Consider the following 27,214-nt stretch of genomic DNA (forward strand, 5'->3'; position numbering starts at 1 on the left):
TTTGTACCGTGGCACAAAGCTTGACTCCCAGCATGCTACCGACTTTGAGCTCGCACATTGTCGCAGCAGCGGAGTTAAAAGCCCCGTCAATCTCTCCCACCACCCCACCTTCTTCTAAATCCCCTCGCCTTTCTCGACGTAGGGGAGCCATATTGGTGAGGTTTCCAATGAGTGCTACCAGGGGGTCCACAAAAGGAGACTGCCGGCTTGCGAGAAGCTGCTGTGTGTCGGATCGGATTCGAGCAGAGGTTTGGTGATCCATGAGATTCCTCCATCTTCTGGTGTACACAAAACGTGCTGGCTCTAGAAACGACGAACCATTGTCCTTGGTCTTCGGTGGAGCCGGTTCTAACACCCATTCTTCGCTCGTCGGAGCTCTCCTTAGCTCGAGGGCGAGCTATTCCCATCGTTTCGGCGGTTTTCTACACCACGAGTTCCGCGAGGTCGCCGACAGTGCTCGTGCTGATCTTGTCGAGGTTGCTGGTCGGCTCAGGTCTCGGCATGGCAGTGACAGTGATACATTGCCGGAGATCCGTGGGACGCTGTCCACGCTGCCACAGTTCATTGATTTGTGCTCCAGAGGCTGAGGAACAAGACGGACATCTCAGGTGAATCCTCTTGGTTTTCGTTCTTTGTTTATACTCACAACTTCTTTTCATCTTTCCAGCGGAGTTGGCACTGTTGGTGGAAGGATTGGGTGTGAAACCGGCGGTTCATTGGTGGATCCGACCACAATGCCTTCCATGATGGAATTCCCTTGTATTCCCAGCTCGGGCTTGAGGCAGTGTAATGCTCCTGGAAAGAAAGATCACACTGGATGAGCAAAGGTTGAGAAAGCAATGTACCTGCGATTTTAACCGCGCTTGTTATTTTTTGCCTCGGGCATATTCTACGATCATCGGTCTTCCTTTAAGCATGTATCCGTGCACAAGTTGCAATGCACGGGTTGCTGCCACTACGTCTGGAATGTTCAAGATTTCACGTACTGCCAAGATAAACAAGATGCGAACCTGGGAATGTAACAAAGGCTTGACCCTTCATTCGTCCTTTTTGCATTAGTCGGAAAAGAATTTGATCGTCTGGTTGTTTCTTAAATCGAAGAAACAATGCGGCTAGATCCTCCTCTGTGACTTCCGAGCACAGATTCTTGACGTAGAGAACCTGAGAAAGAAGCGATTCAGCCTTTACCTAGCCACAAAATGAACTTACGTTTGAAGGCACACCTTGCTGGTGGTCTCGGAACTTTCCATCCGACCATTTCTGCAACTCCTTGAAAGAAAGCCGGTTCGAGGCGATATTCTCTTCAGAAACCATGGGGGGATTCGTTTCCTCGTTCCCGGTACTTTTAGCGTCCTGAGTGGCTTCATCCAGATAGGTGTCCAGATCCAGCAGTGGTGGAGCTGAAGATGAAAACACTTCCGATGACGATCTCGAAATCTCTTTCCCAGATTGCATTCGTGCTCGTTCCTAGTTATCAAAACCTCAAAATCAGAGAACGAAAGGAAGTTGGCGACAGTGAAAACTACCTCCGGCGTAGTGCCACAGCAAACGACGCTGAGCTCAGGCAAAGGTTTTCGGAGAGAAACACCTGGATCAAAACAAATACTGAAGGATACTTGTAAAACCACACAAAAAAGAAAGCTACCTTCCACAGTAAGATGTGCTATATCTTGCAATCTTTGCTTTCCTTCGATCAAAGAAACTTCCAGCTCCTTCTCATGGCGTCCCATTTCTTGCTTCACAGCTATGGAGCTCTCTCGAGAAAGAGCTTGCTTCTTTCGTTCCATCTCTTGACTTTGGAAGAACACCGGGTCTGGACCATACCTCTGGCGTTTGCATTTTTCCTAGAAAATGAAAGAAGACCAGAAAAAACTCTAGCTCCAAGAACAAAGAAAGAAATTCTTCACCTCAGGCTTTTGGATCCCCCCCTCGTCTTGTTGCGAGCGAAATTCTGCCAAAGTCGAGACTCCTCCAGCCCCGTGAATGCCTCGATAGAAAGATTGTGTAGCTCCCTTGAATTCCACTTGCTCTAATCTATCCATCCAGCAAGAATGTGAGCCAAATAAACCATAGACTCGCGCGATCCATGGATCGATCGATCGAACATACCTTGCAGAAGTAGAGAGCTGTCTATCGAGGAGATGCTGGAGCATAAACTCCGCGCGCGTCACCGGCGCGCCTATACCCTCGCCTTCTTCCTCCATTCTTCTCAAGAACCCTAAAAATATTTTGAGGTTGCGATGAGCATCGTCAGAGCGCCAAATCGCGCGCTTGCAATGGCGGGCGGCGCCGCTGCTCCTACGCCAGCGCAGCAGGGCCGCATTCTTTCCCTCGTCCAGGGATGCGCCAGGGATCAGTCTTTCGGAGGTATGGCAGGATTTCTTCTTTCCAGTGCTGGAAATCGAAGTCCATGCAGAGGGCCAGGTAGAACAGCTCAAGAAGAAGAGCGCGGAGCTCATGTCGCAGCTGGAGCTCGCAAGATCGGAGCTGGAAACGAAGAAAGCGCGCAAGAAATCCGCGGAGGAGGAGCTCAAGTGCCTCGAGGTGGAGCTTAGCAGCGTGGAAGCCACGATCCAGTCGCGACAGGTGGAAAATATTGCCGATCGATCGAAATATCTCCTTTCTTTGGCAGGCAAGGCTGGAGAGCAAGCAGCTGGAGATTGCCGATACGCGATCACTGCTGGAAGAACTCAAGGTAGGAAAACCTCTCATGAAACTCTCTTGATCTAATCACCATCGCGATCGATCGATCCTTTCCAGCGCAAGGAGGAGCAAGACAGGTACACATTGCTCGTTCTCGCCAAAGTATTTGACACTGATTGTTTCGATCCAGGGACCAATTCATTCAAGAATCGCTCGAGCTGAATGCGAGCATTCGCCAGCTCCAGGAGAGCTCGTTGCGAATCGTGTGTGAAGCTTGTGAACGCTGCTAGCGTTACCAGGAATTGGCATTGGCGACTTCTATAACATTTTGGGTATTCTGTTACCAGTTTTGTTTTAGGGTTCTTCGCGATGGCTAGTGGAGCTGGAAGACGCGGGAACAAGGCGGATAAGGTCTTGGAGTACGAGGCCTTCGTGGACAAACGCCTCAAGCCGGACCTTGTCCGAGCTATTGCCGAGAGGTAAAACTTTCTTCTTCTCTTTCATTTTGGTGTTTCCATTGATTCTCTTCTCCTGAGCAGGGACAAGCTCATGGAGCAGCTTAAGACTTAGTAAGTATCTATCCTTTACTATTTCGCTATAAGATCGCTAACTCTTCTTTTCTTTCTAGCTCGGATCTTGCCACTAACATCAAGATGCTAGAAGAGAACAAGCTTGCGAGGCTAAGAACCATGGTGAACTTGGGATCCGAGATTTACTGCCAGGCAGATGTGTAAGCTTTCAGGTACTTGCCTGGCAGCAGGCTCTAAATCCTTGAGTTTCTCTTTCAGGCCAGACACGTCGCGTATCTTTGTCGACATCGGCCTTGGCTTCCACGCGGAGCTCTCTTGGAAAGAAGCCTTGGACTTCATCACCACAAAGACAACGATCCTTGACAGGTGAGCGTACCACCAATATTTTTTTTATGTTTCTCTAGAGGACAGTTTTCAATAGGACTCATGAGCGCGATTCTAATGCCCAGGCAAATCAACGAGGAGACGAAACGTGTCGCGAGAATCAAGTCTCAAATCAAGCTGGTATTTGTTTCCGCGATTTCTTCGATTTCTCCTCCAGTGACATGATTGATCGATCTTGTTCCAGGTCTGCGAAGGCATTCGCGAGCTCTTGAATTTGGGGCCAGAGTGATACTGGGTGAAAGTTCCATTCTAATCGAAACTTAAACTTACTAGTTGGAAGTTATACCTTGGAAGATTCTATTTGGGGCAATCGCCGCGTGGAGGTTTTGACACGTGCCCTTCTGTGGCAGACATTAACTCATTTTTACGACAGCGTGACAAAACGAATGACCATTAGTTAAAGTTAAGAAAAGGGGGAAAAAAGAGGAAGGTAAAGGAAAGAAAAGCGATGGTGCTTGCGATTGCGATTGTTGCTCGTCATGGCTAGGGTTTCTTGGTGCTTGTAAGGAGAAATAGGGTTGGGGATGCCAAGGTGACACGATGGCCCGTTCCTCGTGAGGGCGCGCCGCGCGATCGGCAGCTGGAATGGTAAGCGCGCTTGGAAATTCTAGTCCCCGCTCACAAATGCTTGCAAAAAATCTCCCAGATCGCGCGCTCTTCTTCCGGGCCTGGAATTCGTCCTGATTTCGCGATCTTGCGCTCGCCCCGGCGCTAGATTTCGGGAAATTCGGGGGGAAGCCCCACATTCTCAGCGAATGTGTTCTTGATCGCGGCGGTCTCAATCCTTCCAAGACGGGGGCTGCTTGCTGCGTGGCCGCCCGGCGGCCACGCAAGTCTCCCGAGGACGATGTGGTGGAGCAGCAGCGGCATTACAGGCAGAGAAATCCCTCCCAGGTCTCGGGTAGCTGGGGCAAGTCCCCGGTGGACGATTTCGAGGTCTCGGTCCATGGTGGTCCGCAGCTACGCAGGCTCTCTTTCTCTTCTGGGAGTAGAAGTGGAAGCCGGATAGCAAGCTCGCCTGTGAGCCACCAGCGGACCTTTTCTGGCAGCTTGTTCTCGCAGGGTGTGAGCCCCTCGGATAGCTTTCGAACTTCTCAATGGAATTTCATTGGAGGAGCGGCAGACTACATCTTTGCTCTACCAGGTACTTGGAAATGGGGTCCCATGATTTACTTTTTTTTTCTGGTTTCTCGTTCTAATCCGTTCTTTGTTTGTCATAGATTCGGTTAGCCCTTCTGGTCTTTTGCATTCCAAGGAGGTATGCATATAGTTCTCTTCTTTATGTTGGTATGCCATGATCTTAATTGTTGTTTCTATAGTCCTTTTCGGAACCCGCATCTTCTCATCGAGAGAGACTGAGATGGACGAGTGCCAGCAGCCCGTCGGATTTTTTCTCTCCCCAGGACTCCACGAACATTAGCATGGAGCAGCTCAAAGTTGCCGGTTTGCTCCGGCCCCCGGTTGAGCTACTGACTTGCGGCCTGTGCGCACGCTGGTTGTCTCAGGCGTCGCCGCTGAGCTCACTGCCCGTGGTTGGAGTTCTCTCCTGCGGCCACGTGTTCCATGCGGAGTGCCTCGAGCACTCGGTTCCACAGGGCCAAAAGCAAGATCCCCCATGCCCGCATTGTGTTTCGTCGGAAAGGGCCCTCAAGAGCGCCTCCAGCAAGAGTCTCACGCAGTCATCGTCGTCCAAAGGCATACTCAAGAGCTTCTCCCACGCCTCGACGTCCGCAAAGAACAAGCTCTCCAGAGTTGGCGTGATAACCGACGACGGTTCAGGGGCCGGAAAGGAGCCGCAACTGAGCAAGTTTCCGTCGTCAAGCGGCTCCTCCAAGTCTCAGCTGTCAACTTTCTTCGGTGACAAGACGACTCTCGGGAAATCCATCTCCAAGCGGGCGTTCCCATTTATCAGAAGGAAGGATTCGCTGCTGGGCGAATGCAGGTTCCGGAAGCCGGGCTCTCCCGCCCGAGTCTCGCCCGAGAAAGATTTCACGGTCGAAGAACACAGCCAGTCGAAAGAAGCTCGGTCGACTTCGTTCAGGAGCCCGTGAACAGGTGCGCATGGTGGTGCTCTTTGGCAGCAGCTGTAAGATACGTCATAGGACGCCAAATCAGTGTATGTGCCTTGATACCGGTCTGGCAGCTCTCGTCTGATTACTCCGTTTCCTTCTCCATCAAATCATCGTCGTCGACGCAATGGTCTGTTCAATCAACAAAGCTTCTCTCTTTTTTTTTCACTCTTTCTCTCGGCTCGGGTAACACTTTTACTTTATTGAGATGCTAACCTTGGTTTGAAGTCTTTACAGAGCTCGGCTCAAGAGAAGGCCTGCATAAGCGGCCATGAGAAGAACCGGAAAGGCCACCGTGAAAACACTCCCCACCAGCTTGAGCCATCGGTTGAACCTCGGCAGCGGTGCTCCAAAGCACGACCAGAGAAAGACGATCCAGACGCCTACCGCTACGCCGGTGGTTGCTCCATCGCTGAGCTCCAAATGGTTCTTCAAAGCTCGACACAGCACCCCGGTGGTCATGTACGAGAGGCTAAACCAGAGGCAGCGTAGCATCATCCTGGCAACTCGGTGACGCTCCTTGTCATCCACTGGGCACTCGAGCTTCACCAGCAGTGCGACGATCGACTTCTTGCTCTTCTTCGCCGCCGCTGCCGCCATCTTTCTCTCGGGTGGAAACGGAGGCTTGTTCTTGCCTCTCGACTCCGGGGACGAGCAGCTCCGGGCAGTGACCAAGTAGACGGCCATGAGCATTCCGGCGGTGGCAATGACAGAGGCAGTGAGAAGACTGAATGCTAGAGGCTTGTCGCCGGTGGCACTGGAGCTGAGAGTTACCTGTAAGCAAGTGGAAGCAATGACGCTTAGGGGCGTCATGGCCACATTAGCGACCGCTGTGACGACGTCCTCGCGGTGTTGTTCGTGCTCCTCGTCTTCTCCGGCCATGGAAGACGCTGCTGGTGCTGGTGCTGGTGTTGGTACCTCCATCGCTGGAAGTGACAACTAGTGCTCTCTGCGCTGCGAGCTTCTTTTTAGCGAGGCCGGCTTTACGTGGAGTGTATCGCAACACGCTGGTAAAAAAGCTGGCGAACTTATGTGTGTGCTGTTTTTGCAGCGGTGATTTCCACTGCTTGAGGATGTGTGTAGTGCACACAAGAATCGTTTGGGTTTTATTTTATCTAGCAGGGAATCGTACGGACTATTTTCTTGTTTTCGGTGCACCAACGAATCCACTGCATAGTCTTTGCGTCTCTTAAATGCTCACCTCTTTTCTAATAGTTGGGATACTGTTTCTTTCTTTGATTTGATTTTTTCCCTCTTTGCGTGTGATATCAGTATCGTCTTGAGTCTTGAGCGATGGCTATGGAGTGGTGGTCCGCGATCATAGCCGCTTTGGCCCTTGCAAAGTCGATAGCTCTCAACCTGGTGATTGCGAGGGTGGTGGGATTTGTGTTCAGTTTGTGCCGCCTTCATGTTTTTGTGAGGAGGAGATTGGCAAAGCAGGGAATTCTCGGCCCCAAGCCTTCATGGCTCGCGGGAAATGCAGTCGAGATGAAGAGATTGGTGGCCTCTGCGACGTCGGCTGATATGAAGAGCACCAGTAACGATATTTCTGCTCGGCTGCTACCTTTCCACCACAAACATGCACAGACTTACGGTACGGCAATCTTATCACTTCTTTCTTGGTTTTCATTCCGTGTTGCAGGGAAGAGATTTCTAGCCTGGTCTGTGGGATGGGAACCTTTCGTGAGCATCTCAGAGCCAGAGCTGATTCACGAGATTTTAAATTCGACCGATTTCGAGAAAAGTGGAATTCAAAACAGGTTTATGATGCCTCTGTTTGGCAGAGGACTTGTCATGGCCACTGGAAAGGCTTGGGACCATCAAAGGCGGCTTCTCAATCCTGCTTTCTACGTCGAGAGAATCAAGGTGGTTTATGCTTCGACGATGGTTTCTTCAACTTTTACTGACTGCTATACTGCGCAGGGGTTCCTTCCAACGATAAACTTTTGTGCGAGTGGCCTGGTGCAAGAGTGGAAGGGATTGATTCGCAGCAGCAGCTCGAACGTTGTGGAGGTCGACGTCCATTCCGTGCTCACGTCGGTCACAGCGGACATCATTGCTAGGACGTCTTTTGGGCACGAGTTTACCCACAGAGAAGAATACGTTCGCTTGGAAAGAGAGCTCGAGGTGTGCGTTTTGAATCAACCGGCGTTTTGCTTGATACCCGGCTACAGGTAACAAACACACGCTGTCACACGCTATGCATTGACCATTTTCGTCTCTACAGATATCTTCCTACTAAACAGAACAGGAAGCTGTGGGAAATCACGCGAAAAATTCGAAGCTACCTCTATGAACTGATTGATGCTCGGCTTGCCACCGGCAAAGATCACTTTGGTGACGACATCTTGGGCTTGCTACTGGCTGCTACGTTCTCGTCCTCGCCATCCTCGACAAAGAAAGTACCTCCGATGAGCAAGGACGTCCTGATCGACGACTGCAAAACGTTGTTCTTCGCTGGACACGAGTCATCTGCTGATCTCGTTACTTGGTCGATGATGCTCCTGGCTCTAAACCCGGAGTGGCAGGCGAGAGCCCGCAGTGAAGTGCTGCAGGTTCTTGACGGATGCGAGGTCCTCACTTCCGAAATGCTTCCAAAGCTCAAACTCGTAAGAAGAAGGTTTCCTTTATCTTCCAGCTTTTTCACTCCTAACGGTGATGGTTTTCAAACAGATTGGCAACATTCTCTCGGAAACTCTACGCTTGTATCCGGCCGCTGTGGCTATCCGACGTAAAGCTGTCAAGGATGTGGTGTTCACCAAGGGAAAGCTTGTCATCCCCAAAGGAGTTTGTGCGGAAGTCCCCATCTTGCGCGTCCATCACGATCCAGAACTCTGGGGAGACGATGTGCTCGAGTTTAATCCGGACAGGTTCTCGAAGAGTGAGGCAGTGGCAGCTGGGAGCTATTTGCCATTTGGCTGGGGGCCGAGGATTTGCATTGGGCGAAACTTTGCTCTTGCGGAAGCCAAGGTGGTGTTGTCTACGCTGCTTGACAACTTTGAGTGGGAGATTTCACCTAGCTATCGCCATTCTCCTCGAGCTGGAGTGACGCTCTATCCCCAGCATGGCATGCAATTACTACTGCGGCAACTTCCTCAGAACTGATTTGCTGGTCCGATCCAAAGATCCAACTAGCAACACTTCAATGATTTATGATTGTTTTTGACAGATTGTCTGTATGGGTGGTGGTGCATGTCATAGTTCATAAAACACGCAGTCACATAAAATCAAGAGCATCAAAGAATTAGAACACCAAATCAGAGCATTTTTAATTTAAGAATTCAACCAGGTAGCGTAATACGAGTATTGGATTTTTACAGATATGAAAAGATGTGAACTATCTATGATCTTTTACTTACTATTTATGCTACACTGGTTGTGTTTTATTTCTAAATTTAAAGCAATCATGCATAGCTTTTCCCCATATAATTGCAGGGGCCCATCAACCTGTCAAGTGATCAATCAACCTTTTTCCAAGAAAGCATATGAAACCTACATCAGCTTTGTCAAGCAGTGGACATTCGATCCTTGTTACAGACCATTTGTCTCCATCAACCGGTCAATCGCGTGAACAAATGCATTGCAACCGAACTTGGCACCACTATTCTTTCTCCCTCATCGCTGCCAAAAATCAACATAGCCACCACATCTTTTGCTAGGATTCCTCCAATGGAAAACTTGTGATATTGCCGTAAGAAAATAGCTCCCCCTTAAAATCCTTGTAAAAACCTGTTCTCGATGCTCCCCTGGCCATAGCGCAATTCCTCAAAGCTTGGGCGTCCAAATCCCGTTGCAAACCCGGCTTGAAACGCGCAAAGGTTAGATGGATATAACATAAGCATGCAAGAAACTTCTATACCTTCATGCTTATATAAGTTTTGCCTTCTCCCAAGCCGTGCGAAGTTGTTCCGCACTGTCAACAGAGGCATCGAGGATGGTTTTGATGATGTCCGCTTCGTGACAGTGAGATTCCACTTCTTTCTCGAGTTTGGCAGACTGTAGTACGGCTCTGCGCAACACGCTCTCTGGCATTCCTGCATGGAAAGAGCGACTAACATGTGCATGAGACGGGAACTTTCGCTTGCCTGCTATTCGTGCGACGTTGACGCCATAACTCTTCGGGCAAGAGCCAGAAGTGAGTTTGTAGAGGAATGTTACTGCTTCCAGCTCGTTATTTCCACCTCCAACCTTGCATGCCATATGGCACAAAGACACCTGTCCACAGCCAACAATGAGGCCAGCAACAGACGCGGAAAGCTTACGGAAGGGTCATTCGCAAAATCGCTTGCAAGTTTGTGGTAGTGAGAAGAAAACATTCCCCGACATTGGACGTTGTGTGCTAGATAATGGAGCACGGCGTGCCTGGAAACAAAAGAAAAGGAAGAAGAAGCAACGGAGATAGGCTTTTAAGAAACACAAATGAAATAAAACATACGCTATAGCTTGGCCGTCTGAGGTTGCTGTTCCACGTCCAAGCTCGTCCAGAGCCACAAACGAGTTTTGAGTTGCACAGCGCTGGAACAGACGGTGTTAGAGATGGACGCTCAAACACAGTCGAGGAGTTACCAGCATAACAGCGGTTTCCAGTAGTTCAATCAAGAATGTGCTTTGACCTGTCATGATTTGATCCTTGGCTCCCATACGAACGAATAATCTATCCGTAAGGGAAAGCTCGAGCGACTCAGCTGGAACCTCTGAACCAATCTGGAAGCGTCAAAAACCTTTTAGTTTTGTCCAAAGTATCATAGATGACTTTACCTGTGCGAGTATCATTCCCAGACATACTTGACGAAGCAAAGTCGACTTGCCACCCATATTGGGCCCTGTCAAAAGCATAACCTCTGGATTGCTTCCGCCACCGAGAACAACATCGTTCGGAACAAAAGGAGTGCTTGCAGCAGTACTAACAGCCACTATAGGATGTCGTAAGGCTTTGGCTCTAAAAACCGGCTTTGCAAGTTGACTTGCTGGGACAAACGTTGGCAAGCACGTCATTCCATCCATGTGCAACCGGGCAGACGATATGCTCATAAGAGCATCCAATTCTGGAAAGAGAAAGCTTTGTTTATCAAGCGACTGTTGCTTGCATACCAGAACTTGCATACCAGAAACAGCTCGAATAGCAGAGAGCCAGTGATCGTGATCGTCACAAAAGCGCTTAGTAAGAGTCTGGAGTATGCCTCTCAGAGCAGCTTCCTTCTCGTTTTCACAAAGGCTAAGCTCTTGCAACAGCTCTTTCACTCTTGGTGTCCAGTATCGACAGAAACCCTGCACGTTAGCTCTGCTAGTCACTTTCAATGAAAACGCCGCTGTTTACCTTTCTAGACGAGCGAAGTTCGTAATCTGAAGGCACTTTAGTATGCAGCTCTTCGGGTATCTCAAGCAGGTAAGTATCCTTCCCAACAGTCACGTAAGAAATCTGCTACAGAGCAACAGTCAATATGAGTACAATGGAGAAACAAGCTACCTCTGGATTTTTGAAAAACTTTTGCTGGCTCTTCAGGTAGCTCTCGAGTTTTTCTCTGGGATCAGATGCCGATAAGTTGCTATGATCACCACCGGTTACTCGACCATTTGCTTCTGACTCCGACCAGTCAAAGGAATCCTCAAAATACTGCAGAAGAGGCTTCAAATCAGGAAATCCTTTCCCTAAGAAGAGTATACAATTTTCAGTAACGTTTGGCTATATAGGAAAAAGGCTTACCAAAGGTCAATAAAGACCGCAGGCGAGCTGATTTGAGCTGCGGCAGACAATTGCCGAAACAAGATACAGCTTTGACAAGTTTCTGAAAGCCCCGAAGTGCCGCAACGAGTTCCTTGATCTGCTTCTTTGCAGCATCTTCATACAGCACAACCTTCTGTGAATGCCTCCCATTTTCCCCACTAAAAACGCATTGCAGTAAATCAGAAGTGCATCGAATAAGAGTCTTCAAACCTGTTTGCACTGAGTCGAGCTAGAAGTCTTTCAAGGTCCGGAATACCAAAGAGCTCCCGTCGAAATTCTGAAACTGCATTTTCCGCCACACCCTGCAACAAGCTCGATCAACTCGGAGTGAGTACCAACAGACTAACCTGCATATCTACGACGGCATTTTGCCGTTGCACAATGGATTCAATATTGCAAAGAGGCCTGACAATCCACTGCTTCAATAGACGTCTTCCGAATGGTGTTATGCAGTGGTCGAGTAAACACAAAAGAGTCCTGTAATGACCAGCTTAATGAGTTACCGCATCGAAACCATACTCACCCTGCCACTCCACAATTGGAAGAGTTTTCCAATATTTCCAAGTTATCCAAAGCAGCACTGTCAAGTACCATGTGAGCTTCTGCGGGATCAGCTTCAGGAATAGCGGCTGAATGTTCGAATGACAGGTCCGATCCTGGAAGCAACTCGAACCTCCCAAGCTGGAGGAGCTGACCATCAAGAAGCGATTGCCTCAAGTAACAAATGCAGCCCCCAAAAGCAGATAAAACTGGTTCTGACGAAACACCAAGCTCGAGAATTTTTTGAAGAACGGTGGGCATCGCGTCTGAAGCTCCATAACTGGTGCGAATCTCTTTGGTTGTCTGTTCAGCGTCCCAGAACTCTTTTGAAGGTACAAGTTGACTGATCAATGGTTTTCTTGTTTGTTCGCGTAAGGCCTTTTGAGTAGCGTCCGTCAGCAAGCCAAGCGGCAAGACTAGTTCGACAGGCCTCAGTTCTGTCAATATAGATCTAAGTTTCGTCCTTGCGGAGTCATCCTCGACCTGGCGTTATGCATCAATCAGTTATAAGCCACACAGTAGACAATCACGGACCTGACCGAGCATAAATAAAGCCCTGGAGGCATCTACCACACAAAGTCCGACCAAAGAACTTCCATAATTGTCCGCCTTCTCTGTTACTGCAGCAAGGAAGGAGGGCTCCGCATTGTCACTAATCATACCAGAGTCCACCATGGTTCCCTTAGTTATGATCGCACATATTTCACGTCTTACAACCTGTAAACTTTTGCTTGTATGTATCAAGAACACAGATCGTTATACCTTGTCTTTGCTGCCCGTTTTTCTCTTGCGTTCTTCAAGCTGTTCTGGTGTCTCCGTTTGCTCCACCACCAACACTCGATGCCCCTAAAATCAAAATCATAAGCATTTCCACTGGGGTGCGAAGTTTCTACCTTTCGAACTAGCTTCTCTACATTCTCAAAATAATTCTTTTCCGGGAAGCCACAATGCGGCTGCTCACCCTGAACAAGAAGAAAGGTTAACACTTTATAAATAAAAACTGGAGAGAGCGTAGTGAACCTTCATGTACTGCAGATCAAGGTCTTGAGCTCCAACATGTGCATCCATCTCAAACATTTCGTAGAACTTCCCCATCTGCAGCATGCAGCACAGCTAAACACTAGCAGGCATAAGCATCGCATCATCACCTTAAAAAGAAGAACTTTATCCATGTGTTTGGCCTTGAATTCCCACCATTGCCTCTATTTCGTAAAACAAAAAATAATGACCATCACAAAAGATCAAGGCAGTACCTGGCCTCCTGTGAGCCCTTTCACAAACTCGGCCGGCAAAAAAAGTGTTCGAGAATCAAAATTTGGCCAGTCATGGCGCCTTCCTGAAGAATCCTTGCGGTTCCTTTTACAATTCACATTTTGATCAGCCAGGACGCAGTAACCCAATCTTACTTGCCAAGAAAGCTGAATTTTCTTGAGATTCGACCGCCAAAACGTTCAAGTGCTTCACCACTCAGCAGTAGTGAGCGATCGGCCTCTGCACGCCAATGTATATCAATCTAGAAAACACTAGGACAAGCTTACCACAACACTCATCCGCTCTCGTTGTGGCAGGTTCTATCTGCCGAACAGTTTCCTCTTTGAACCGTGTAATTTTTTCGAGTTCTTCAGCTCGCTGTCTGCAGAAAAGATGCTCAAAATCTGAGTCAGGAAAAGGCTAGTACCTGGTATCTTCTTTCGGAATTTCTCCGATCGTCGCTTCGTCCTCCATCGTTCGTTTTTCTTTGACATCGGCACCTTTGACTTCACAGCCACTATCATCGTCTGAAGAAGCCACCACGTACTTCTTTCTCAGCCTTTTCCTCGGAGCTCCCAAACCATCCGACGTTTTGACTGCTGCACTTGCTGAAGAAACAGAAGAACTTCTTCGAGTTTTTCCACAATGACTGTTCTCCAAATCCATCTTCTCAAGGAACTCCTCGTCGTCACCATCTTCCAAAACGACCTTCTGCTGTCCAGACACGCGATTGTATTTGAGCGATCATTTCCAGCACCAAAATACCTTCAGTCTTTTGAGTGATTTACTAGACTCCGCTGGAGGACTTCCACATACATTGTCGTCCGCCGGCCTCTTTAGCGGAGACTCTTTGCTTTTCTCATCATCTCCTTCCTCATTTGGTGCTGTTACCGCTTGAAATGAAGAAAATGTTAGTAGAGAAGTCATAGAAAGCATCTTATCTCACCAGTTCTATCGTTTTTTCCAGTATCTTCTTCTTGTCGATCATGAGTTTTCGGTGACAAAGCTTTTCCAGCATACACACAAAACTAAAAATGTTAGCATTGGGAAGATCGAGAAGAACTGGAAATCTAATCTACGATCCAAGATCCCTCCATTCCTCCCAAACTATCAAAGTACCTGGATTACTAGCAGCGGTAGTCGCATCATTGATCACCAAAACCTTCTTTGCCGCCGGCGATGGAGCACCGGGAGAAAAGAAAGACGCAATGCTGCGCTGCTGCTTGGCCGCGGCGCCGCCTCCTCCACCGCTACCGCCGCCGCTGCTCCTTCGATGCGGCGCCATGGAATGGAAATCGAGGAAGAAATGCGCTCTAGCTAGGGTTTATGGCTTCCCGCCACTAGTTAAGTAGTAGCGTTTATTTCTATTCTATTTGGTTACAAGCGCATTGGAGCCATCGCTCACAACGTAGTTGTCGTTGATGAGGATTATATCCGTGTTTGGAACTCCCCCACAGTAGAAGACATTGTCTTCGTTGTCGCGGAGAGTTTGCTCGTCGCTGCTAAAGAGAATCGAATGTGGACAAATTTCGCTGTCGATCAGATGTCTCGAGTTTGCCGCGATTGCTTTCCTCACGTAGCCTTTGTAGACGAGCAAGTCGTCCACCAAAATCTGCCATTGTATCGCTGTAAGTGATTGAAACAAAGCGAGAAAAGCTCCAGGAGTTTACCTCGATCTCACGGACACCAAACGTGGGATTCCGGCTGTAGTTCCAGATCTTCACGAGGGATAACATCACAGGCTCGTTGAAATACAAATAGATCTGGTTACCCTGTGAGAGAAAAGAAACAGCACTACTTAGACTCGAAAGAGAAAAATGCTTGAAACTTACTTCGGTATAATCTCGTACGCTCAACCACATGTTTTGAGTGTCCCAGGTGTTGTTCACTCCATTGAAAAGCTTCTCTGGATTGCTGAAATGAGTGGTCATGTCAGGCAAGACGTGAACATTGTCTGGCGCATATGTCAAGGCCTCCAAAATCAGAAAAGGAAGGAAAAAACTCGAAGGATACGTTTTAAGACGGGGACACTTTGGCCCAGCTCGTCAAATAGCTCGATTCCATTGAGTCCCAGATACTGGTGGTCTCCCCAAGTTGAGAGAAGCACAAACTTGATCACATCTGAAAGACAAAAAAGACAAAAAAGTTCACGTATTTTGCAATGAAGTAGTTACTTACGCCCAGAGGGAAACAAGGGCGTGAGATACTCCTGTAGAACAAGCTTAGCGTAAATCCGCCTTTGCTTGACATTCTCTCTAACGTTGTGCTGTTTTAAGAAACCACCATTACAATGAAAACATTCACTTCAGCTACCAGATTGGTTACCTTTTCAAGTTGCTGGAGATTTCTTTTGGATCTCTTGTACAGCGTCAAAACCTGCCCAAAGTCGAACTTGTCCGTCCCGGGAGCTGAAAACCGAGTTGAGACTGAAATATCAAGTTAAAACACATACCTTTTCTTAACAGGAAGCCTCCTGCCGGTGAAACTTCGACGTTATCAACGAGAACCTGTATCCATTTTACCTGCAAAGCCGCCGAGTTCTTTAGCAGGCATGAAAGCAAACATAACTTACACCACGGAACGTGTCGTCTAAACTCTTGTTGTAGTTCCAGAATCTGAAAGCTGACATTGTCACCGGCCTTTTAAAGTCGATCTCCAGGAAGTGCTCAGCCTCCGGACCATCATACGGCACAAGCCACATATGCCGATCATCCGTTGTCACATTACATCCGTCGACAAGCTTATCAAGCGTCCTGTAGTCTCCGGTATGCCCTGGTATATCGTTCAAGTCCCTTGGCTTTCCAGTGATAAACTCACTCTGAATTGAGTGTGCATTTCCATTCTCGTCCAGCACCTGCAGAAACAAGTCTCTTCACGTTACCAACAGTAGCGGATGAAAAGAGATTCTAATCCACTTACACGAATGTTATGCGAAAGTAGTGGGAGTTCTGGTAAAAGGTACGAGCCTGGATTCCAGTCAGTCCAAAGTAATAGCAATCTCCCCAAGACCTGAGTAGATTGAGCCTGAGAACACGTCCCATTGGCGCTTTATCCGAACCACAGTGGTCGTGTAATGACTGTCCAACGCGCTTGCCCTGAGAGGAAGGCACCGGGAGCTTAAACACGGGATTTTGTAAAGGACTTCCAATGTAGGCCTCGGTATCCTCGTTCATGTCATGTAATCCGTCGCTTCCTGGAGAGCCTTTTTTCTTGTAAGTTTGCGCGTCATGCATCTCTATGGCACACAGGCTGGCCTGAAAAACATCACGACACATGAAATGAAAGGAAAGAAAAAAGATGAAGCTACTAACCTCATTGTTTGTGAAGAGAATTGGCTCAGCATTGTTGTAAGCGTCAGAGAGCAAGCCGGATGCTCGTCGCAATTCTCCATAAAATATGAGCTGAGAGTCGAGGAACATACGGATCAACCTGGCACCGCGGTAAGTATGCATTGTCGACTTGTTGTAGTTCCAAAACCGGACCATTCCCAGCAAAGTTGGCCCCTCGAGAGAAATGGTGATGGTGCAAGGATGTCCCGGAGAGAAAGGTGCGAGCCACATATGAGAATCGTCGCACGTCAGGTTGACATTGTCGACCAGCCTTTCCACGGGACACGGACTGCAGTTAAGTCCCGAGAGGAGAGCTGCGGTTGTGTAGCTCACACTGATTTGCTTCCTCGAGTCGATGTGCACCACCTGTCCAGCGTCGTCAAAGATCTCAATGCCGGAGAGACCAACGTAGTGTGGATCACCCCATGAGCTGTGAATGTCGATCGTCAGCTTCATTCCAAGAGGTAGGAGCGGAATGGAGAAGTCACTCGGCGCTACAAGCTCCGATATTTGTTGCTCGTCACCGTCTAGCTCTTCTAAGTCTGCATCGTCGGTGTAGCTTAGAGCTTGGAGAAGCGCTGCTTTGTCGGCTGATTCGTCGAGCATGTCGACCGAGAACATTTCATACGTTGCATCCGCGGACAAGTTCGCACTGACAACTTTCTGGCTCACATTTTGCTCGAACTTATTGTAGAAAGTACAAGTGTCTGTAAACAAAGAAAAAAGCTCTGAGCGGATATTGTAGTCGTTTCAGAAGTCTTACCTTCACCGTCTGAGTTTAGTATCCTTTCAATCTCCTCGAGCTCCATATTGTCTTCCTCGAGCTTGTCTATGTCGGCTTGCAGATTGTCGTCAGCGTCGTCGGTCTCCTCTGGTTGTGGTTCCCTTTTCGAAGCGATACTACGCTGCAAGTAACGAGCAGCCCTGGACCATATTGACTCCGTTTCAACCTTTTCCACGGCCTGCCTCGTCGCAAGCTTATTACCAGCGACTTCAGAGTCTTCAAATTTTGGAGACGAGGAGTTTAGCCTGAAAGTTACACGTAGATCCAGGAAAAAAGATTAAAGGAACTTCGGTTTATACCTTGAAACTTCGAATTCCAGCTTCGGAGATGGAGGAGTTATCGAGATTGATTTTCCAATGGACGGATTTGGCAATGTCACTCCTTCCCGCAGTGGTATTCGTGTGCACGAATCATATACTTGGCTCCCGGATGACTTTGAAACCGTTCCCTGCCACGCTATCTCCCCGTCTATCAAAACTTGCAAGTCCCTCACACCTTTGCCAATACTTTGGGTGTGATTCCAAACTTCAAGGTGTCCGATCGAAGTGTCTTCCGAAGGTAGCTGAAAGAATATTTCCAGAGGAGGAGAGCCTGGCAAGGGAAGTAAAGCCTCCCACACGCTAGAATTCACACCACCATCCACAATCCGGCCAAGTTCTTTTGCAGCTTCACAATTCGAGGTGATTTGCATAGGCTGGACGTCGATTTTCTTGCCATCAGTGTCAAACAGATCTACCTGCAAAAACACACGAAAGTTCGTAAGAAAGAAAACAAAAATAATCACAAGAAACTGTTCTAGCAACCACGTAAAAGCACCATCCAAAGCTATCTATCCCAAACTAGTACACTACCTCTTTGCAAAAAGTTCATCCCGCGTCGACTCTGCAGCCTATTACAAATTGAGCTTTCATGCGTAGACAAAGGATACCTGCACAAGACCAACGAAGTGCTTGTCGCCCCAAGTTGATAGAATGCGAAGAGATAAGGTACGGGTTTTGCTGACAGCGGAAACTTCAACTCCTTCACAAGGATGTTCTTGAGGCGTCAGCATGTCGACGTCGCCACCTTCGAGTTTATCCATAACCCCCAGAAGATACTTGAGCTTGTGGGAGCTAAGAACTTGCAACCGTGCATTGAGAAGCTGTAGCAACGACTGCTCCATGTTTTCGGCTTCTGGCGAGGTAATGTTCCAGCTGATGGTTGTCTCCCCGTCAGATAGTTGGCCACCTTGATTGTCCTCAGCTTCTAAATCCTTGCTCAATCCCCCCTCCTCCTCTGCTCTGATTCGCTTATCTTGCTTCTTCAGTATCGCTGGAACAGAGTCCCAGCTCGCTCTAAAGCGATGCCTCCGCGGCGTCTCCTCCACTTGAGCATGCTTCGAGTCGAGTAAGTTCACTTGAATCTCTTCACTGATCCCTTCCAGCAACCGATCGCTAGTCTTCCCTTCTATCCCAACACTATTCTCTTGTTCCAACGTCGCAGACTCTTGGGTTGACAAGTTGTCTGCTCCAGTGGAATCTCCCTGCTGCGAGAGCTTCCCAAGAGTCTCCACCAGTGCCTCGGAGCTCCTTTGTTTCTCGTTCTCCTCGAGCTTCGCGGACGAGTCATACGATTTCCTGGCCACCAGCAGCGACTCGATTATGTCCAGAGGATTGTCCTGATAGAAGACGTGGTAAACGATATCCTGGCCGACGTACTCAGGCGAGTGGAGTGGTCTTTCGGAGTCTTTCGTGAAACCATCCAGAGAGCTGTTAACGCGCAGCTCAACTTGGCGCTGAAAAGCACTTCCGAGAGTCGAGGACGTCGAGTGTTGCTGACCAAACTGGACCGGAATTCCATCAACCTGGCAGATTTCTGGATCTGGTGACGGAGAGTGGAACTCGAGAGACTTGTTCTCGTCTTCTTCCTGGTCATTCTCCTCCGATATGAGCTGCTTGGATTTCTCCAAGTTGTGTTTGATGATCCGGTTCTCGGACTTTAACGGTTTCATGCTAGCTTTGATCCTGGACTCAGCAACCTGGACAAAAGAAAAATCAAAGAGGTAAAATTCTCTCTTCGCTACCTTGTGCCAGCCTTTGCTCCTTCCCACACCGAGTCCTCTCCTGCGATGAGATTAACCAGGGCAGGGAAGAAATTTTAGAAACTCCAAGAAGAAATACCTCTCATCTTTGTTGGATGGACGAACATACAATGGCCGACGCAAGGGGCTCTTTTCCAGTGCTTTGCTCGCATCACTGCGAAAAGATCTATTTCAGCTGATATGGATCGACATCCCTGCTTACCTCACGACGATGCAGCCATATTTCTTGCTCGTATCCGTTCTCATCTTCCCAAACCGGGCAAACATCTCAGATGCTCCGGCGCTCGGCATCCATTCCACTGTCGCATTGCACCCTTGGATTCCTGCCACTTTCGAGCACACCACCACATTCTCTCTCGATCGATGGCAATCGCCTTCACTCTCATCCACGCTTCATCTGCCCTAGCCAACTGATTCATAGCTCTGCCCACGTGGCCCAAACGTGAAATTACATCGTAAAAACAAAGTATAATAGCTGAAGTTAATTAATTGAAATTAAGAATTCATATCAGTTAATTTTAAGAGGATGGCATTGGTACCCCACAGCCGGGCAATAGACTCACAGTTGGAATAATATAATTAGAAATGAGTTTAGACGAAACTTCATAAAATTGCTGAATGAAATGAGTGCCATCAAATAGTAAATATTCACTTGGATTGTTGCATACAGTACCACTTGGTGATCCACAACCACATAGTGCTGTATTATTATCAGTAACGCAATTGAAATTACCTTCAGGTATCCCACAACAAGCTTGTTTATAACTTTTAAATCCATATTGCTCCATGTTATTACTTGCAGAAAACCAATCAAAATAATATATTTCAATATCATCATTTTGATTGTTAATATCATTTACCATTTCTAATAATTTCTTATTAAATAAATCAATAGTATTTCTAACCTCAACAAGGCATCCAAGTTGTCATAAAGCATCCCAGCAGCATTAGAAAATAATTGTAAATAGCTAGGAGCACAATCATAACGAGGAAGATTCATTATCATAAAATATTTTGCATCAGAATTATGTAAATCCATAATACTAGAATTGATGCCCTTAACTACAGCTGGAATTGTAATATTCATCACATATCAACATTTTGATGATTGTCAACTTGCTGTTTATGCCATATAAAATCTGAAACTTGAGCAGACAATATATGAGGAGTAGCAAAAGATGTGTTATAAACACTAGGTGGACGAACTGTTGCTCCAGCATAGCCAAAATTCAAACTTGTAAAATAAGTACCATTATAAGTTAAACTTGGAGGCTCAATATCATCCAACTTCAATTGACGAGCTAAATAATCAATAAATACATACCCATCACAAAATCTTCCAGTGGGCTTTCCCAGTGTAATTTCATATGGTAGATGTCCAGAAAGACTAAATGCACCTTAAATGTCCCGCTGCTACTGCTTCAAGATTGCGATTGCCAGTATCTGAGAGTGCATCAGAAAAGCTAAAGATTGCACTAGGACACAATTTTTGTTCAAAATTACGAGCATCACCATAAATCGCCAGCAAAAGGAAAAAAACAAAAGCAAAAAGACTAGAGGCCATTAAAACGAATGAAGGTAACAAAATGATTTAACCTTCTATACATTGGTTTAGAGTTATGTTTATCTGAACAGCTGATATTTTTGTATGAGCGAAAATATATATATTGTTTCTATAATACTATGTAAGTTATGTTTATTTCCACATGTGATATTTTTGTATCATTTTTCTTATATATTTTAGTTGTGAAATAGTTGCTATTTTATAACCTAGCTTCAAAGTAAGGAACTAGCCAGCAGCACTTCCTAATGGTTGCCTAGAGCGTTCGAGCTCCAGAAGTGATCTTCAACCAGCTGGTGACATTTTCCCCACTACAGCTCATAAGCATCCTACCACGATGATCCTTCTCTTATAAGCACAAGTTCGAGTTGTAACCAGGCTCTCACTTCAATATCTGCATTGCAAAAGTGGACTGTAGACAAAGAAATACTGCTAGAAAGTGTTCCTATACATTATCTCTTTGCATCCTCGACTTTACTAAAGCGAGCACTCAAAGACTTGCCTGTCAAAATTGAATCCAAGTAAGTGGAACCAGGCACGGCCCGTTCCTCGATGTCACAGGTGATTGTTCTTCTTTTCTTCTTTGACACTGCAACATGCTCTCCACTCGGGCTCGTAGTATGGCAAATCCGTCACAGGAATCCCATCCATTAAATTTTTCTTGGTCTTTAGCCAGCATCCATTGATACCTGCAACTCTGTCACCTATATAGAGTTTTTCAAATCCCAAAAGCGTCCATTGTGACATTGAAGATAAAAAGCTTTGGAGATTCGATTAGGAACAGAGTTTCCAATAAAAGCTAGAAATTTTTCCCAAAAAACCTTATCGTCTGATGCATGGACTCAAGCATCTGGATCAAAGGAGCCGAATAATACCAACAGTGGCAGCACAGACACTGCTCGTTCCACCACTGACCTGATCCAAGGCGTCCACTCGGTGGCGGGATTATTCCAATGCCACGCACGATGGCCAGCTCCATGAATTAGAACAAAGTTGGGACACACAACTTTGTTAACATTGGAGGAAGCAGGATGCCCTTATTAGAATGATCTCTATCTCGCCGAGAGAGAGTGAGTGATCCAAGAAGTAATCTAGAGTAAAACGGATATACGTAATTTACTCGAATATTCATTTTTAGGGCTACTCTAAGCACCAAGTACCCACGCCCGGACAGGATCCGCGGTGATGCCGCGTGCAGGATCGAGACGCCGGATGGGCGGCACGGGCATAGGCCTATTGCGATGACATCATCGAGGCTTTCTGTGTCGGAGTGGCTCGAACCATTCGTGCCGGAGAAGGATTATAAGGCTGATTTTGGCGAGATGCTCAAAGAACAAACTTACGGTGCTCGATTCTTGTCCAGGAGAAAAAGCTCCAGAGCTATTGTGCGAAGCTCAACCTGGCGCTAAAAAACACGTCTTGAGTCGAGGATCAAAGCTTAGAGCATGACGAGGCCATTCCCGTCCCCGTCCCTAGATGCCAGGTTGTCTCTACATGGTCCACAGCGGGATTTCCATCTCCTTACTCCAGACGAGGTCTAACTTTTCGAGGCATTTCGTTCAATTGGATGGAAAGCGACAATTTGTATGAACATGAGATAGTCCAGTCCGGTGCACAGTTTCTTTCATCGTGCATTTCGGTTACCATTTGACACCCATCCGACTCTGGATCTCACGCAAATGAAGCTTGAGACGCGCAGACATATCCCTGAAAGCTTTCTCAAGCGCCAGACATTATTGCCTGAACGCCTTTTGAGACAAATAACGCGAAAGCTCTTTCGAAATATGTCCATTGGCTCGGCGCAAAGTTTTCGATGAAACACGTCCGTTCGGACAAGCTTACCTATGTATCAATGGGATTTCTTGTTCCCTTGCCAAGAGTTTCCACTCTCATTTGTGGTACTTGCGTCCTTGTAAAGATCTCTACTTTCACTGTTGAGCTCTGCAAGAAGGACCACCTCGGGCTCCTCCTCAAAGTGTAGAAGGAATTCCGCTCTGTCGCCAGGTTGCAGTTGATCACCGCAGACTATCTTATTTCCTGTAAGCATTTTCCTCTTTCATCATCCTCTACCCTTTCGACAAGTCGAAGTGAAAGAGTGAAAGCTGGACACTGTTCTTCAATCGATCAGCATGCTTGAATCATATGGCAGTTCAGGAGAAGTTCCTCCGGCGTATTTGCTCAGGCCTCCTTTTATTTCCTGCGGAACATCACAACACTCCAGCTCTTCCTGCAAGAAAAGGCTTGCAAAATTCACGAAAAAATAGAAGCTGATCACTCACCTATTGCACTGCCGCGCCCAACCACCGAGCTGTCTGTGTGTGTGTGTGTGTGTGTGTGTGTATGAGGGAGAGAGATGGAATGGAATGCCGCCTTACCAGCCTTTCAAATGAGAAATTTCCCTCCATTATAATTCTTCGGAAGATGGATTGAATGTAGCATCACCTTCATTCTACTGATAACGGCTTCACCACTCCTGAAATATAATGATTTTCAGTTATGATCAAGTCAACCATGATATTGATCAAGTCATCTTGAACCAGTGAAATTAACGTGTTCTCCTGTGTCCCAGTAAAATGACCAAGTCAGATCTGGAGTGCTCGCAACTTTATATAAACTCTAGGGACCTCCTCATACTCCTCACTCCATTCCTCAGCAATCACAACAAAATATCAAAAGCTTCGATCAATCTCTGTCTGAACATACAAGATGTCTTACAAGTTAGCCATTTGTCTAGTTGCCATTTGCGCCATTGCTTTCGTCCATGGATCAGATGAAGATGCCCTCCAGGACTTCTGTGTCCGTGACACAAACAGCAACACCAACGTCAATGGATTCATTTGCAAGCCTGCAGCTGCAACTCTAGCCAGTGATTTCAAGTTCCAGGGACTCCGGAACCCCGGGAACACCAACAACAAGCTGGGTTCAATGGTCACCAATGCAAATGTTGGTGAATTCCCGGGAATCAACACTCTTGGAGTCTCTTTCGCGAGGATCGATTATGCCCCTTACGGTGTCAATCCCCCTCACGTCCACCCCCGAGGAACCGAGCTCCTGTTCGTCCAGCAAGGAACACTCTATGTTGGATTCGTGAGCACCACCAACAACACACTCTTCGCTCAAACTTTGCATCCAGGGGATCTCTTTGTGTTTCCGCGTGGCCTAGTTCACTTCCAGCTCAATCTTGGAAAGACACCTGCTGTTGCTCTTGCGGGATTCAATTCCCAGAATCCTGGAGTCACTCAGGTCGCGAAAGCAGTGTTTGCATCTAATCCTCCCATTTACGATGCCGTCATCGAGAGGGCATTCCAGATCAATCCCAACCTGATCCAGCAGCTCAGGGACCTCATCAAGCAAACATAAGCAATTTGTTCTCGCAAAATTCTGCAATAATAATCTAAATTATTTTTAAAATGTGGCCGCACCATAAATCACTAGCAAAAGAGCAACAAATATGAAATATCGCCAGGAAGCTAGCAGCGCAAGGATTGTCTGTGACAATCATCAACATCGACAGCATCCATGAGAATCTAACACGGACATGGAAGCACATCGAGCACCAGGACATTCGCCTCGAAAAACTCAAGGCTCCCAATGCAGACAACTTGAATGATGCCGCTGCTTTCATGGATCCCGTCTATGATCTGGAAGAAGTACTCACAGCCCTCCTCGAGATCACAAGGCCTGTGTCATCTCCTATTTCTATCGCCTCTCGGCTCCGCTCGCCGCTGCTAGAGCAGGGATTCCTTCCGTTGCTTCTGGGCTGGAGCAGCGGCTTGGGCTTCCATTCACTATAGTCATTCTTCGCTGGCGGCTGCTGGATTGTCTCCAGTACATCTTAGATCTCTTCTGGAACTCACTCCTTTCCTTGGACACTAGCAAACTTGTCTCCAATCTTCCTGGCTTGAAACCATTTAGAGCCGAGTATTTGAAAGCAGCAGAGAGACTCATACACAACGAAAAAGAACTGTATATAACTTTTTATGAATGAGTGGTACTTGCATATTCTGTTCTTGATGCCACTACTATCCAACACTTTTACTTACTCATGATTAAGTGCCTAATTCATACATAATATAATCTTGAATCATGCATAGCAAGGATGCTTCCGAGGCATGCTTCCGAAGAACCGGGTGAGCGATCTCTTCAAGCTAAACCTGGCGCTGAACAACACGTCTTGAGCCGTAGCATGAAATGGAGAATGACCAGGACGAAGACGAGGCCAAGTCCCTAGAGTTCCAGTCCCCGTCCCCAGATGCCAGGTTGATGTTCAGCAGCAACCTGGACAAAAAAAATGAAATACACGATGAAAGAAACTGCGTACCAACTAACTCATGGACTGCAGAATGTGCGGACTATGTGCCTTCATAGTCCATGTTCATACAAATGGTCGAAATTGAACGAATGAGTCGAGAAATTATACCTCGTCCGGAGTAAGGAGATGGAAATCCCGCTGTGGAGCATGTAAACAAAATCCTCTTATCGACAGCCGGAGTCTTGTCTCGTGTCAGTTCCCTCCATCAGACGGTTCCATTTGACAGCCAGCACTTCTTCTTTGCCAAGACTTCCAACAGTCCGACTCTGGATCTCACGCAAATCAAGCTTGAGACGTGCAGACATATCCCTGAAAGCTTTCTGAACATTTGACAAGCGCCCTAGACAATATTGTCTGAACGCCTTTCGAGACAAATAACGCGAAAGCGCTTTCGGAATATGTCCCAGCGAAAGCCCATGAAAGCAACTAGCACATTCGTCAGCCATGAAACACGCCCATTCAGACAAGCTTACCTTCACAGCGTATATATCCATGCGATTTCTGGTTCCCTTGCCAAGTGAGCTCGCATCACTAGGCAAGGGAACCAGAGATCGCATGGATATATAGGGAACCATTGCCTTAGTCCTCTCGTTGCAAGTCTATGGTACTTGCGTCTTTAGTTTTACTGTTGAGCTCTGCAGGATCGGGCTCCTCCTCAAAGTGTAGAAGGAATTCCGCTCTTTCACCGGATTGCAGTTGATCCCAGCCTCGAGCGGAAACTATCGGATTTCCTGTAAGCATTTTCGTCTTTCATCGTCCTCTAGCCTTTTCGACAAGTCGAAGTGAAAGGAACGCTGGACACTATTCTTCAATCGATCAGCGTGCTTGAATCAAAACAGAGCAACATCCAAACCAAGATGGCAATTGAGCAGAAGTTAATTTGCTTCCTACAGACAGCGCTATTTCCTGCGGACCTGCAAGAAAACGATTACAAAATCCACCGAAAAAATAGAAGCTCAATCACTCACCTCTGCTTGCTGTGTGTGTGTGTGGCCCTTACCTCTCCTCGCAGACCTAAACCCTAGCCTTTCAAATGAAAATTTTCCCTCCATTTTGAATTATCACCTCCATTCTTTTGATAACGGCTTGACCACTCCTGAAATAATGATTTGACACTATGGCTTGATCAAGTCAGCTATGGTTTTGATTAAGTCACCTTGAACCAGTGAAATAAACGTGTTCTTCTATATCTCAGTAAAATGACCAAGTCAGATCTGGAGTGCTCACAAATCCTATATAAACTCTAGGAACCTCCTCACTCCATTCCTCAGCAATCAACGAGCATCACAACAAAATATCAAAAGCTTCGATCAATCTCTGTGTGAACATACAAGATGTCCTACAAGTTAGCCATTTGTCTAGTTGCCATTTGCGCCATTGCTTTCGTCCATGGATCAGATGAAGATGCCCTCCAGGACTTCTGTGTCCGTGACACAAACAGCAACACCAACGTCAATGGATTCATTTGCAAGCCTGCAGCTGCAACTCTAGCCAGTGATTTCAAGTTCCAGGGACTCCGGAACCCCGGGAACACCAACAACAAGCTGGGTTCAATGGTCACCAATGCAAATGTTGGTGAATTCCCGGGAATCAACACTCTTGGAGTCTCTTTCGCGAGGATCGATTATGCCCCTTACGGTGTCAATCCCCCTCACGTCCACCCCCGAGGAACCGAGCTCCTGTTCGTCCAGCAAGGAACACTCTATGTTGGATTCGTGAGCACCACCAACAACACACTCTTCGCTCAAACTCTGCATCCAGGGGATCTCTTTGTGTTTCCGCGTGGCCTAGTTCACTTCCAGCTCAATCTTGGAAAGACGCCTGCTGTTGCTCTTGCGGGATTCAATTCCCAGAATCCTGGAGTCACTCAGGTCGCGAAAGCAGTGTTTGCATCTAATCCTCCCATTTACGATGCCGTTATCGAGAGGGCATTCCAGATCAATCCCAAACTGATCCAGCAGCTCAGGGACCTCATCAAGCAAACATAAGCAATTTGTTCTCGCAAA

The 27,214-nt window shown here is 47.2% G+C and overlaps 10 protein-coding genes across 17 annotated transcripts; 6 read left to right on the top strand and 4 right to left on the bottom strand.

Annotated features, from left to right (window-relative positions):
* Positions 1 to 27: 27 nt before the first annotated feature.
* LOC9646039 (RNA-binding protein 41) lies at positions 28 to 2,287 on the bottom strand. Of its 4 annotated transcripts, none has more exons than XM_002969952.2 (9): positions 2,110 to 2,287; positions 1,908 to 2,034; positions 1,646 to 1,844; positions 1,527 to 1,588; positions 1,210 to 1,467; positions 1,011 to 1,161; positions 846 to 961; positions 647 to 795; positions 28 to 583 (listed from the first exon to the last, which is right to left on the bottom strand). In XM_002969952.2, the coding sequence occupies exons 1-7, from the start codon at positions 2,202 to 2,204 to the stop codon at positions 867 to 869; spliced, it is 987 nt and encodes a 328-aa protein (XP_002969998.2). In that variant the 5' UTR covers positions 2,205 to 2,287; the 3' UTR covers positions 28 to 583; positions 647 to 795; positions 846 to 866. The 4 variants fall into 4 exon arrangements, with proteins under 4 accessions (XP_002969998.2, XP_024530368.1, XP_024530367.1 ...); XM_024674600.1 differs by having other exon boundaries at positions 1,224 to 1,467; positions 1,527 to 1,605; positions 2,110 to 2,241; XM_024674599.1 differs by lacking the exons at positions 28 to 583; positions 647 to 795 and having other exon boundaries at positions 891 to 961; positions 1,224 to 1,467.
* Positions 2,234 to 2,986, top strand: LOC112346224. Its single transcript, XM_024674604.1, has 5 exons — positions 2,234 to 2,367; positions 2,417 to 2,586; positions 2,633 to 2,695; positions 2,761 to 2,780; positions 2,834 to 2,986. The coding sequence occupies exons 1-5, from the start codon at positions 2,241 to 2,243 to the stop codon at positions 2,931 to 2,933; spliced, it is 480 nt and encodes a 159-aa protein (XP_024530372.1). The 5' UTR covers positions 2,234 to 2,240; the 3' UTR covers positions 2,934 to 2,986.
* Position 2,987: 1 nt separating this feature from the next.
* On the top strand, positions 2,988 to 3,840 carry LOC112346223 (protein UXT homolog). Of its 2 annotated transcripts, none has more exons than XM_024674602.1 (6): positions 2,988 to 3,122; positions 3,183 to 3,212; positions 3,272 to 3,373; positions 3,432 to 3,539; positions 3,595 to 3,677; positions 3,742 to 3,840. In XM_024674602.1, exons 1-6 carry the CDS (start codon positions 3,013 to 3,015, stop codon positions 3,819 to 3,821), a joined length of 513 nt encoding a protein of 170 aa, XP_024530370.1. In that variant the 5' UTR covers positions 2,988 to 3,012; the 3' UTR covers positions 3,822 to 3,840. The 2 variants fall into 2 exon arrangements, with proteins under 2 accessions (XP_024530370.1, XP_024530371.1); XM_024674603.1 differs by having other exon boundaries at positions 3,623 to 3,677.
* A 95-nt stretch (positions 3,841 to 3,935) lies between these two features.
* LOC112346222 lies at positions 3,936 to 6,661 on the top strand. The gene is made up of 4 exons (XM_024674601.1): positions 3,936 to 4,145; positions 4,204 to 4,701; positions 4,778 to 4,815; positions 4,877 to 6,661. The coding sequence occupies exon 4, from the start codon at positions 4,979 to 4,981 to the stop codon at positions 5,606 to 5,608; it is 630 nt and encodes a 209-aa protein (XP_024530369.1). The 5' UTR covers positions 3,936 to 4,145; positions 4,204 to 4,701; positions 4,778 to 4,815; positions 4,877 to 4,978; the 3' UTR covers positions 5,609 to 6,661.
* Positions 6,662 to 6,868: 207 nt separating this feature from the next.
* LOC9646041 (cytokinin hydroxylase) lies at positions 6,869 to 8,924 on the top strand. Its single transcript, XM_002969699.2, has 5 exons — positions 6,869 to 7,220; positions 7,269 to 7,492; positions 7,550 to 7,800; positions 7,854 to 8,235; positions 8,300 to 8,924. The coding sequence occupies exons 1-5, from the start codon at positions 6,920 to 6,922 to the stop codon at positions 8,729 to 8,731; spliced, it is 1,590 nt and encodes a 529-aa protein (XP_002969745.1). The 5' UTR covers positions 6,869 to 6,919; the 3' UTR covers positions 8,732 to 8,924.
* A 204-nt stretch (positions 8,925 to 9,128) lies between these two features.
* Positions 9,129 to 14,464, bottom strand: LOC9645373 (DNA mismatch repair protein MSH6). 4 transcript variants are annotated; one of them, XM_024674595.1, is made up of 26 exons: positions 14,262 to 14,464; positions 14,089 to 14,148; positions 13,908 to 14,026; positions 13,570 to 13,856; positions 13,430 to 13,524; positions 13,298 to 13,382; positions 13,145 to 13,247; positions 13,040 to 13,093; positions 12,912 to 12,986; positions 12,785 to 12,853; positions 12,654 to 12,737; positions 12,426 to 12,608; positions 11,875 to 12,374; positions 11,699 to 11,828; positions 11,562 to 11,653; positions 11,331 to 11,509; positions 11,094 to 11,275; positions 10,944 to 11,048; positions 10,732 to 10,894; positions 10,385 to 10,671; positions 10,193 to 10,330; positions 10,062 to 10,141; positions 9,889 to 9,988; positions 9,712 to 9,841; positions 9,486 to 9,660; positions 9,129 to 9,428 (listed from the first exon to the last, which is right to left on the bottom strand). In XM_024674595.1, the coding sequence occupies exons 1-25, from the start codon at positions 14,425 to 14,427 to the stop codon at positions 9,494 to 9,496; spliced, it is 3,633 nt and encodes a 1,210-aa protein (XP_024530363.1). In that variant the 5' UTR covers positions 14,428 to 14,464; the 3' UTR covers positions 9,129 to 9,428; positions 9,486 to 9,493. The 4 variants fall into 4 exon arrangements, with proteins under 4 accessions (XP_024530363.1, XP_024530362.1, XP_024530361.1 ...); XM_024674594.1 differs by having other exon boundaries at positions 13,570 to 13,853; positions 13,908 to 14,035; XM_024674593.1 differs by having other exon boundaries at positions 10,944 to 11,045; positions 13,908 to 14,035.
* On the bottom strand, positions 14,461 to 15,432 carry LOC9646042 (protein KIAA0556). The gene is made up of 5 exons (XM_024674605.1): positions 15,321 to 15,432; positions 15,156 to 15,263; positions 14,975 to 15,096; positions 14,813 to 14,914; positions 14,461 to 14,754 (listed from the first exon to the last, which is right to left on the bottom strand). Exons 3-5 carry the CDS (start codon positions 15,071 to 15,073, stop codon positions 14,512 to 14,514), a joined length of 444 nt encoding a protein of 147 aa, XP_024530373.1. The 5' UTR covers positions 15,074 to 15,096; positions 15,156 to 15,263; positions 15,321 to 15,432; the 3' UTR covers positions 14,461 to 14,511.
* Positions 15,433 to 15,765: 333 nt separating this feature from the next.
* On the bottom strand, positions 15,766 to 19,719 carry LOC112346221. Its single transcript, XM_024674597.1, has 9 exons — positions 19,538 to 19,719; positions 19,415 to 19,489; positions 19,318 to 19,357; positions 18,184 to 19,272; positions 17,555 to 17,991; positions 17,235 to 17,500; positions 16,454 to 17,178; positions 16,062 to 16,396; positions 15,766 to 15,996 (listed from the first exon to the last, which is right to left on the bottom strand). Exons 1-9 carry the CDS (start codon positions 19,624 to 19,626, stop codon positions 15,927 to 15,929), a joined length of 3,126 nt encoding a protein of 1,041 aa, XP_024530365.1. The 5' UTR covers positions 19,627 to 19,719; the 3' UTR covers positions 15,766 to 15,926.
* A 3,883-nt stretch (positions 19,720 to 23,602) lies between these two features.
* On the top strand, positions 23,603 to 24,690 carry LOC112346304 (germin-like protein subfamily 1 member 16). The gene is made up of 2 exons (XM_024674951.1): positions 23,603 to 24,246; positions 24,363 to 24,690. The coding sequence occupies exons 1-2, from the start codon at positions 23,603 to 23,605 to the stop codon at positions 24,688 to 24,690; spliced, it is 972 nt and encodes a 323-aa protein (XP_024530719.1).
* Positions 24,691 to 26,542: 1,852 nt separating this feature from the next.
* LOC112346305 (germin-like protein subfamily 1 member 16) lies at positions 26,543 to 27,196 on the top strand. Its single transcript, XM_024674952.1, has one exon. The coding sequence runs from the start codon at positions 26,543 to 26,545 to the stop codon at positions 27,194 to 27,196; it is 654 nt and encodes a 217-aa protein (XP_024530720.1).
* Positions 27,197 to 27,214: the final 18 nt, after the last annotated feature.

Source organism: Selaginella moellendorffii, unplaced genomic scaffold (assembly GCF_000143415.4).
Source record: "Selaginella moellendorffii unplaced genomic scaffold, v1.0 SELMOscaffold_13, whole genome shotgun sequence".
NCBI classification, from domain to species: domain Eukaryota; kingdom Viridiplantae; phylum Streptophyta; class Lycopodiopsida; order Selaginellales; family Selaginellaceae; genus Selaginella; species Selaginella moellendorffii.

Coding starts and splice junctions, on each gene's coding strand:
- LOC9646039 (XM_024674600.1), bottom strand. CDS start 2,204: ATGGAGGAAGAAGGCGAGGGTATAGGCGCGCCGGTGACGCGCGCGGAG. Junction 2,035..2,109: donor CAGCTCTCTACTTCTGCAAG/GTATGTTCGATC, acceptor CTGGATGGATAG/ATTAGAGCAAGTGGAATTCA. Junction 1,606..1,645: donor AGCACATCTTACTGTGGAAG/GTAGCTTTCTTT, acceptor AGTATCCTTCAG/TATTTGTTTTGATCCAGGTG.
- LOC112346224 (XM_024674604.1), top strand. CDS start 2,241: ATGAGCATCGTCAGAGCGCCAAATCGCGCGCTTGCAATGGCGGGCGGC. Junction 2,587..2,632: donor CCACGATCCAGTCGCGACAG/GTGGAAAATATT, acceptor TTTCTTTGGCAG/GCAAGGCTGGAGAGCAAGCA. Junction 2,696..2,760: donor CACTGCTGGAAGAACTCAAG/GTAGGAAAACCT, acceptor GATCCTTTCCAG/CGCAAGGAGGAGCAAGACAG.
- LOC112346223 (XM_024674602.1), top strand. CDS start 3,013: ATGGCTAGTGGAGCTGGAAGACGCGGGAACAAGGCGGATAAGGTCTTG. Junction 3,374..3,431: donor ATTTACTGCCAGGCAGATGT/GTAAGCTTTCAG, acceptor TTTCTCTTTCAG/GCCAGACACGTCGCGTATCT. Junction 3,678..3,741: donor TCAAGTCTCAAATCAAGCTG/GTATTTGTTTCC, acceptor ATCTTGTTCCAG/GTCTGCGAAGGCATTCGCGA.
- LOC112346222 (XM_024674601.1), top strand. CDS start 4,979: ATGGAGCAGCTCAAAGTTGCCGGTTTGCTCCGGCCCCCGGTTGAGCTA.
- LOC9646041 (XM_002969699.2), top strand. CDS start 6,920: ATGGCTATGGAGTGGTGGTCCGCGATCATAGCCGCTTTGGCCCTTGCA. Junction 7,221..7,268: donor CAAACATGCACAGACTTACG/GTACGGCAATCT, acceptor TCCGTGTTGCAG/GGAAGAGATTTCTAGCCTGG. Junction 8,236..8,299: donor TGCTTCCAAAGCTCAAACTC/GTAAGAAGAAGG, acceptor GTTTTCAAACAG/ATTGGCAACATTCTCTCGGA.
- LOC9645373 (XM_024674592.1), bottom strand. CDS start 14,427: ATGGCGCCGCATCGAAGGAGCAGCGGCGGCGGTAGCGGTGGAGGAGGC. Junction 9,989..10,061: donor TCAGACGGCCAAGCTATAGC/GTATGTTTTATT, acceptor TTTTGTTTCCAG/GCACGCCGTGCTCCATTATC. Junction 9,661..9,711: donor CAACGTCGCACGAATAGCAG/GCAAGCGAAAGT, acceptor CTTTCCATGCAG/GAATGCCAGAGAGCGTGTTG.
- LOC9646042 (XM_024674605.1), bottom strand. CDS start 15,073: ATGACCACTCATTTCAGCAATCCAGAGAAGCTTTTCAATGGAGTGAAC. Junction 14,915..14,974: donor GCGTACGAGATTATACCGAA/GTAAGTTTCAAG, acceptor TTTCTCTCACAG/GGTAACCAGATCTATTTGTA. Junction 14,755..14,812: donor TTGGTGTCCGTGAGATCGAG/GTAAACTCCTGG, acceptor ATACAATGGCAG/ATTTTGGTGGACGACTTGCT.
- LOC112346221 (XM_024674597.1), bottom strand. CDS start 19,626: ATGCCGAGCGCCGGAGCATCTGAGATGTTTGCCCGGTTTGGGAAGATG. Junction 19,358..19,414: donor CCATCCAACAAAGATGAGAG/GTATTTCTTCTT, acceptor ATCTCATCGCAG/GAGAGGACTCGGTGTGGGAA. Junction 17,992..18,183: donor ACTTCGTTGGTCTTGTGCAG/GTATCCTTTGTC, acceptor GTGTTTTTGCAG/GTAGATCTGTTTGACACTGA.
- LOC112346304 (XM_024674951.1), top strand. CDS start 23,603: ATGTCTTACAAGTTAGCCATTTGTCTAGTTGCCATTTGCGCCATTGCT. Junction 24,247..24,362: donor CAGCTCAGGGACCTCATCAA/GCAAACATAAGC, acceptor AAATATCGCCAG/GAAGCTAGCAGCGCAAGGAT.
- LOC112346305 (XM_024674952.1), top strand. CDS start 26,543: ATGTCCTACAAGTTAGCCATTTGTCTAGTTGCCATTTGCGCCATTGCT.